The 10,067-nt window shown below is 30.5% G+C and overlaps 1 protein-coding gene across 2 annotated transcripts in view; it reads left to right on the top strand.

Annotated features, from left to right (window-relative positions):
* The first annotated feature begins 292 nt into the window (after positions 1–292).
* The window catches only part of LOC137616953 (lachesin-like), a 24,048-nt gene continuing 14,273 nt past the window's right edge, over positions 293–10,067 (top strand). The window contains exons 1-3 of one of the 2 annotated variants that reach the window (XM_068346822.1): positions 293–402; positions 3,472–3,650; positions 5,097–5,153. In XM_068346822.1, coding sequence (XP_068202923.1) covers positions 321–402; positions 3,472–3,650; positions 5,097–5,153 — 318 coding nt within the window. In that variant the 5' untranslated portion in view covers positions 293–320. The remainder of the gene's footprint in view (positions 403–3,471; positions 3,651–5,096; positions 5,154–10,067) is intronic. The other variant, XM_068346823.1, reaches the window with a different exon arrangement.

Below are 10,067 nucleotides of genomic sequence, written 5' to 3'. Positions count from 1 at the left end.
TTCATTTCTCGAAAGAAAGAATTTCATTTTTGGAAAGAGCATAAAAAAATCCAATAGAAAAGTATATTTTGGTTTCATATTATCTGAGGAAAAAAATAAATTTTTAACAAATGCAGATGAAATATTCATCTTTAACTAGCCATAACTTTTTTATTTTCTATTTCTTGAAAAAATTAATTTCCTTTTTGGAAAGAGCATAAAAACCTGCATTAGAAATGTATATTTCGGTTTCATATATTTCTTATGGGGTATTTTCAGAGAATAACTATTGGCATTTGTCTTGCAGGTCGAGGGTTGTGGACACTGCCAGGTTCCCCGGCATGACTCTGAGAATATGGATGACCGCCATTTCCTTGGCAGCGTTGTGGCATTCAAGTTGCGCCTATCAAAATGAACAAACAGGTATTATTATTATTATTATTATTATTATTATTATTATTATTATTATTATTATTATTATTATTATTATTGTTGTTGTTGTTGTTATTATTATTATTATTATTATTATTATTATTATTATTATTATTATTATTATTATCTTTACTCTTATTATCATTATTATCATTATTACTAATATTATTTTTATTATTATTATTATTATTATTATTATTATTATTATTATTATCTATTATTATTATTATTATTATTATTATTATTGTTGTTTTTGTTGTTATTATTGTTATTGTTATTATTAATATTATTATCATAATTATTATCTTTATTATTAGCAGTATTTTATTATTATTATTATTATTATTATTATTATTATTATTATTATTATTATTATTATTATTATTATTATTATTATTAGACCAAGCTAAAACCCTAATTGGAAAAGCAGGGTGCTACAAACACAATAAAAAGAAAACTTGAATAATTTGATTATCTTACTCATTTCTAGTCAATATCATTTATTCAATTATTTCTTATAAGTTCTTGTTCTACTGCTTTCTATATATTAATAGAAAATTAAAGTATGAGGTTTTTTCATTTGAAAAAGGAATACAAACTAATATACCAATACTAACAATTTATACAATCATATTTTTATAACTATAAAACACAAGAATAAATATTTGCTTATCACTTCATCTTTCCGTCTGTGTCAACAAGAATGATAGATTTAACATAAGATAAACATTTCCATGTTATTCTACACAAAGATCTTTCCTTTACTCTCCCTAAATAACTCTCCTCCAAATCCCTCGCTTCTATTCTCTTCCCTCAAGCACTTGTCAACACTCCTCCCCACTCCTCCCCACTCCTCCCCATTCCTCCCCACGACTCCCCTCGCTGCCATCTCCCAGCGCACTTCAAGATAAGGGGAAGATCAAATTCCCCCTTTGTCCAACTAATTATTTCTGTCAGATCTCTCTTCTTCCTCATCAGCTCAAGTGTGCGCTTGTGTGTAACCTGAGCGTTGCTTTTTCATGACCATTTTATTTTGGTTCTTGCTATTTATTTACCCCGCAGTTCTACTCTATGCGAAAGCTTTTTATTCTGTCAAAACCTCAGCAGTAATGAAAGCCCTTGAAAGACAAAGAATAAATGAATCATGTCAGAATTGCAATACGACTAAAGCTTTGTCTGTTTATCTACTCCGCAGTTCTACACTATAAGTAAGCTTTTTATTTTGTCAAAAACTCAGCAGTAATGAAAGCCCTTGAAACACAAAGAATAAATGAATCATGTCAGAATTGCAACATGATTAAAGCTTTGTCTATTTATTTTCTCCGTAGTTCTACACTCTGAGAAAGCTTTTTATTCTGTCAAAACCTCAGCAGTAATGAAACCCCTTGAAAGACAAAGAATAAATGAATCATGTCAGAATTGCAGTACGATTAAGAGCTTTGTCTGCTTATTTTCCCCGCAGTTCTACACTATGCGAAAGCTTTTTATTCTGTCAAAACCTCAGCAGTAATGAAAGCCCTTGAAAGACAAAGAAGAAATGAATCATGTCAGAATTGCAGTACGATTAAGAGCTTTGTCTGTTTATTTTCCCCGCAGTTCTACACTATGCGAAAGCTTTTTATTCTGTCAAAATTTCAGCAGTAATAAGAGCTCTTGAAAGACAAAGAATAAATGAATCTTATCAGAATTTCAATACACTTAAAGGACATTTTCATTATTGCTGTTCATGCTATCTAATTTGGTTTTTCTCTCTTTTACTAAGGGATGAAGGTCAATAATAAATGACACGCACGTGCACACACACAAACACACACACATAGACAAAACTAACGCCCAAAAATACAGGAAATTTAATTTCTACGGATGCTCTTTTTGGATAACTACTAGAGGAAAGAAATATGGATTTAAATATATCTTTATTTCTCTTAATAAATCAATAAATACCGTATTCAATATATCTTTATATCTCTTAATAAATCAATTAATACAGTATTCAATATATCTTTATATCTCTTAATAAATCAAAAAATACTGTATTCTAATGATATTTAGGATAATTCCAAGGCTATACGAGTTGGACTTCAAAAGTAGTGACATAATAAAACTGTGAAAAAAACTATTGTTTACCACCATCACCCCTAAAGAGCATTTACTATTCTCTTTCAGAATATATTTGATAAAAACAGTAAAATTAAGTTAGATTTCCATTTATCCCGAATTGTTTTTATTACGATTAGTTCATTAACAATAACAAAAGTGTTTGCGTAAAATGTTGACGAATTTGGGTTGTGTTTCATATCGCATATACAAATTAGAAACATAAATACTGAATTAATAGTGTTTCTTCACAAATTGTCAGATGTTTTCAGTTTTAATCGTGCATATACATATACACTTTCAAACACACAGCCAGATATATACACACACACTCATGAACTCATATATATATATATATATATATATATATATATATATATATATATATATATATATATATATATATATTTATAGATATATATGTGTGTGCGTATATATATATATATATATATATATATATATATATATATATATATATATATATATATATATATATATATATATATATAATTATGTATATGTCTGTGTCTGTATATATATATATATATATATATATATATATATATATATATATATATATATATGTGTGTGTGTGTGTGTGTGTATATATATATATATGTATAATGTATGTGTGTGTGTATTCATATACACCAAATATATATATATATATATATATATATATATATATATATATATATATATATATATATATATACATATATATATATATATATACATATATATATATGTATACATACACACACACACACATATATATATATATATATATATATATATATATATATATATATATATATATATATATATATATATATATATACATATAAATATACATATATACATACATATAAATCAACCATGTATGAGCATACTCGTATATATTATGATATAGATCCTCTTAATTAAAGATTATTATCATCTTCCCCCCCCCCTATCCTATAGCCTTCATCGAAGGCACAGACAACCCACAGAGGATGTGGGATCCCGAGAAGGGCAACATCCTCGGCCAGAGAGGGATGGTGGTGGCCAGCCTGGAGAATGTCACCGTGACCAACCAGACAGCTCAGATCAAGTCAACGACTTTCCTCCATTGTCATGTGAGGAACATGGCCGATAAACAGGTGAGAGAATGCTTGTAAATCTAGGGGGTTTTTTGGTGTTTGGTCTCTGAGATTTGATTATAAGAATTTTTCTAATGTTTTTTTTTTTTTTAACGAGGTGAGAAATGGAATTTTATTTAAGAATATGAAAAATATTTGTTGTTTGGTCTCCTGTAGATTTTAAAATATGAATTATTTTAATGTTTTTTTTTTTAACGAGGTGAGAAATGGAATTTTAATTAAGAATATGAAAAATATTTGGTGTTTGGTCTCTTATAGATTTTAAAATATGAATTATTTTAATGGTTTTTCTTTTTATAAAAGGCGAGAAATGGAATTTTATTTAAGAATATGAAAAATATTTGATGTTTGGTCTCTTATAGAATTTAAAATATGAATTATTTTAATGTTTTTCTTTTTATAAGAGGTGAGAAAGGGAATTTTATTGCAAATTAAGAAAAGTGTTTGATGTTGGGTCTGCTATAGATTTTAAAATATGAATTTTTTCGTTTTTTTTTTTATTTAACCAAGTGAGAAATGGAATTTTATTGCATAGGAAAAGTCTAGTATGATTCAGATGATATAATTTGAATTCTTTAATGTTTTCTTTTTATTTAACCTGGCGACAAATGCAATTCAATTGCAGAATAGGAAAAGTGTCCAAGTTTGGTATGTTTCAGATTCTAAAACATGAATTTTTTTATGTTTTTTGTTTTATTTAACGAGGTTAGAAATGGATTTTTTTTTCCAGAATAGGAAGAGTGTCTTCATCTGTAGTGGTATTTTGGGTTAACTCATTAAACAATGCTTCATTGTGATCTATAGATGGTGTTTAATGCCACATGAGAGAATTACTTTTAAAAAAAAATAGTAAAAAAGTTAAATTCGTGTGAATTCCATGTTATGACATTCAAATCTTGTATATCAAATTATCTTTTTTATTAATAATGGCACGAGACTATTATTCTTTTTATTGAATATATTAGTTTTTTTTTTTTTTTTTTTTTTTTTTTTTTAACATGATGTTCCCATGTTAGCGACCATTCGGCTTCGCAGTCCTCCGAAGATCCAACATTCATAATTCCATACTTCTTGGATTTTCCTGCTTAAATTTACTTTCTCTTCATTTATACTTTAACTACTATAGTCCATTTCTTTTAGCGAGTCATATTTGCACCGACTCGCAACGGTGCCCTTTTACCTCGGAAAAGCTTCCTGATCGCTGATTGGTTAGATTTATCTTGTCCAACCAATCAGCGATCAGGAAACTTTTCCGGGCTAAAAGGGCACCGCTGCGAGTCGGTGCAAATATGACTCTAAAAGAAATGGACTATAGTGGTATCACTTGTATCACTTGTATTTATGTAAATTTATGTAATAAATTTCTATACCAATACACGAATTATGCAATACACACACAATCCCAGTCCACAGTAACTACAGAGTCTTAGGGACCCTTTCTTGCAGGTGTCTAGTCATCCTCCTCTTAGTGACGGTGGTACTCAGTCCCACGACGAGTTCAAGGTTTGTGCATCACATAGTTCTCTCTTTATTGTTCATGTCTTACATCTGTGTATGTTCTTAGAGCACCCGTTAACTCCTCTCCATGGAATACGTGTCTCGCTTATGGCTGTTCGTCTCGTCTCCATCTTGTGTAAGATCAGTGACTCACTTCAGCCTGTTCCTTGGCCAGGCAGATGTTTTATTATTAACAATTATCAATTTCGTTGGTCTCCCATTATACATTGAAGTAAAATCTGCAGCAGAAGGTCTTATCAACTCTCTGTTCCTATCATTTTCCCTCTGTTTTTCTTTCAGAAACCCCAATTATGGCTAGTGGATAGAGTATCTTATCCAACTTCGAATCTGTAATTGGCACCATTTAACGTTTAGCATGTTTTTCTCATGTATAATTGGATTTATTAATTACGGTACACTTCAGGGAACCTGAGGTGACATCTGATAGCACGCCCTGCGCATTCAGTGACCTGAGATTGCTCAGAGTACTGAGTTCCCTCAGGAGGAGAAACTAGCGTACATTGAAGCAAGTAACGCTCTGTTTAGCAAAAGAGAGAAACTGTTGGCAACGCTGCCTGTAAAACAAAACAGCTGAGCTTTTAAACACGTGATCAAAAACATTTTTATTTATCATATGAAGTGCTGTATAGATAAATACTGCTATTCACTCAACAACACTTTGTAGTATTAATAAAAATTCCTTTGATCGCCTGTTTACAAGTTCAGTGGCTTTGTTTCAGAGGCAGCTTTTCAAGGTTTAAAGGCCGTTCATGAAGGGCAGAGGCAAGGGACAGTGACATTGCCCTATCAAGCAAGACAATGACCTAAAGACTGACCATTTATACATATGATCAACGCCCAAGCCCCCTCTCCACCCAAGCTAGGACCGAGGAGGGCCAGGCAATGGTGCTGATGACCCAGCAGATAGACCTATAGGCTCCCCCTTAGGCATATCATTAGCTAACAAGGATGGTGAGGTTGCAGCGACCAAAGTAACTATCGAATTTGAGCGGGACTCGAACCCCAGTCTGGCCTTCACCAGTCAGGGATGTTACCACATCGGCCACCACAAACCTTTTCTCTTTTGCTAAACACTGCGTTACCCGATACAATGTACAGTTGGACACATGAATCCTTGGTATACTTCGCTATGGGAAATTGCTCCCAGCCAGACCTGTACTGTGAGTTCCTGTGTTTCGCCCCCCCCCCCCACCCCCCACCCCAAACCACCTCTGCCATCTCTCCTTACACTATCTGTTTGATCACTCACCGCAAAGTATGGGCGTGACAGGGTGCATTTCATCGTGGTGAGGTGTGCCAGGGAATCATGTAACGAACCGTACATCTGTCAGACATCTTAGCTTCCCATGAAGTGTACCGGAATTATTGAAGCCAACCGTACCAAAGAATTTATTATGGGACTGACTGAAATAAGGATTAACTATTAATATTAACTTAGCTGTGTATGAATATGCAAGGTTATGACCATTCAAATTAGTAATTAATCACGATGAAGGCGAATATCTAAATGATGTGATTCTATATCCATTATTTATTATTGTGAAGTAGGACTTGATCCAGTTATTTAACCCTTTCACCGCCAGTGGTATTTTCAACAAAACTTCTAATGTAACAAAATCATTTAAGGCCACAGAAAATCCATCTTGTTGATATTAATTGGAAAGCTCTTATCAAGACCTTACAAATAAATACTAACTTGCTATGGCAGAGGAAAGAGACAGTGACATTGCCCTATCAAGCTGGACAATGCCCTAGAGACTGACCATATATACAAGCCCCTCTCCATCCAAGCTAAGACCAAGGAGGGCCAGGCAATGGCTGCTGATGACTCAGCATATAGACCACCCATCCTTAGCTCAAAAGGATGGTGATGTTGCAGCGACCAAAGAAACTATAGAGTTTGAGCGAGATTCGAACCCCAGTCTGGCGTTCGCCAGTCAGGGACGTTACCACATCGACCACCACAAGTTGCTTCCCTTTTTCAAATTTTGATTAAGTCACCAATGGCAGTGAAAGGGTTAATGACGTTGGCCAGAAATGAAAAATGGTATTCAGTATCATTTCAGAGAAAGTAACAGACTTCATTGATTATTTACGAAGACTCTCTTGATATGAAATTACAATTTAAAGAAATACTTTAAAAAAAAAAAAAAAGATATATTTACCCAATAACATATTTCATCAGATTGAATATATGCCAATTATTTATATTACATTGTTATTATTAAGAATATAGAAAACTCATCAAATACAAATTTTATGTTTACATTATATTTTTTTATTAAGAATATAGAAAACCCTCCAAATTAACAATGCTATATTTATACATTTGTTTAATTATAGACTTTCTTATATACTCAACTTTCTTATCTACTCAATTTTGAGGAACGATAAGAAAAATAAGGCTTATAACTCTTGTTATTTTCAAATGACTTTGACCTAAAAATACTGCCAATTTAAATGACCTCATTATATGGAACTGTTCTGGACTTGTACCGATCGTGAATGAAGAAAACCACTCTGTCTCCACCCTTCACACATCAATGTCTCAGTCTGCCACATGTTATGCACTTTCACATTCAACATTGATGTGGTAATATGACTTTTTAAGACTTTCAACTTAATCAAAGTGTTCTATCTACGGACAATGAATAAACTTATTCATCTAAATGTGACTTGATTTTCATACTCTGAGACTTATCAATACCTAATTTTTATTTCTCACCAAAAAAAAAAAAAAAAAATGCTAGAATACGCACACATTGAACTATATTGAACACTGCATTTATACCTGAAAAAAAAATATGTAATCATAATAATTGTTAAAAAGACGTTTACCTAAATAAATGTTTAATTTGTGGGGATGATGTACGAAATAAAGATTAGGGTAATTAAGCATATTTAGGTCTCTCTCTCTCTCTCTCTCTCTCTCTCTCTCTCTCTCTCTCTCTCTCTCTCTCTCTCTCTCTCTCTCTCTCTCTTTACTGAAATATATATTTATCTATCTGTCTACGAATATATATTTATATGTATATATATGTATATATACATATATATATATGTATATACAGTATATATATATATATATATATATATATATATATATATATATATATATATATATATATATATATATATATATATATAGTTATAGAAATAAACTTAAGAAAAAAAAGAATAAAACAAAGAGTTTTAGAATGGAGGAAATGTATCATATTCAATCAAAATACAAGAATTATTCCTTCATATGCATTAAAAGCATCAGATAAACATAATTATAAAGAAACATAATAAACAGATAATGAGTTGAAGGAAAAGCCAATTCGAAGAGATACGGTCGACCTTAGAACAAGTTGTAAATTGAGAGTGAGTTATTATTATTATTATTATTATTATTATTATTATTGTTATTATTATTACTTGCTAAACAACAACCCTAGTTGGAAAAGCAAGATGCTATAAGGCCAAGGGCTCCAACAGGGAAAACAACCCAGTGAGGAAAGGAAAGAAGGAAATAAACTACAAAAGATGTTCAAGAACAACAGCAACGTTGAAACAAATATTTCTTATATTATTATTATTATTATTATTATTATCATTATTATTATTATTATTATCATTATTACTTGCTACGCAACAACCCTAGTTGGAAAAGCAAGATGCTATAAGCCCAAGGGCTCCAACAGGGAAAACAGCCCAGTGAGGAAAGGAAAGAAGGAAATAAACTACAAAAGAAGTTCAAGAACAACAGCAACGTTGAAACAAATATTTCTTATATTATTATTATTATTATTATTATTATTATTATTATTATTATTATTATTACTTGCTAAGCAACAACCCTAGTTAGAAAACCAAGATGCTATAAGCCCAAGGGCTCCAACAGGGAAAACAACCCAGTGAGGAAAGGAAAGAAGGATATAAACTACAAGAGAAGTTCAAGAACAACAGCAACGTTGAAACAAATATTTCTTATATTATTATTATTATTATTATTATTATTATTATTATTATTATTATTATTATTACTTGCTAAACAACAACCCTAGTTGGGAAAGCAAGATGCTATAAGCCTAAGGGCTCCAACAAGGAAAACAGCCAATTGAGGAAAAGAAACAAGGAAATAAACTACAAGAGAAATTCAAGAACAACAAAAAAATATAAAAAAAAAATATTTCATATAAATACTATAAAAACTTCAAAATACCAAGAGGAAGAGAAACAAGATAGAATATTGTGACCGAGTGTATCCTCAAGCAAGAGAACTCTAACCCAAGAGAGTGTTGGATTAAGAGAGGAAAGGCTCTGATAAATTGTTGGTTCTACAGAGTGGAGGAATGTGGGAAGGTGGCTAAGGGAGAATTATAAGTAGTAGAAAGTAGTAGAAAGGAATTTGAAGGTGTAAAGGGGGACAAATAATAGGTTGGAAAATGGAAGTTGTTTTAGAATATATGGAATTAAAGATAGGAAGGGTTAATATCTTGGTGATTTTATGAATGTGCGTGGCTAGTTTGATTAGGTTCATCTTAATTGTAAAATGATTAGTGGGGGAGTCGATGGAGATAGGCGAATAAATGAATAAATACTAAGGAATAAATGATTGAGGGAATTATGAGAACTATAAATCATATACACATACATACATATATATATATATATATATATATATATATATATATATATATATATATATATATATATATATATATACACATATATATATATACGTATATATATATATATATATATATATATATATATATATATATATATATGTATATATATATATATATATATATACATATGTGTGTGTGTATGTGTTTATAATATATATAAATATATATATATATATATATATATATATATATATATATATATATATATATATATATAATATAT

The sequence above is a fragment of the Palaemon carinicauda genome, chromosome 23 (genome assembly GCF_036898095.1).
Source record: "Palaemon carinicauda isolate YSFRI2023 chromosome 23, ASM3689809v2, whole genome shotgun sequence".
Classification (NCBI taxonomy): domain Eukaryota; kingdom Metazoa; phylum Arthropoda; class Malacostraca; order Decapoda; family Palaemonidae; genus Palaemon; species Palaemon carinicauda.
Note: the sequence above shows the minus strand (reverse complement) of the source record. Positions and strands in the feature narration are given on the sequence as shown.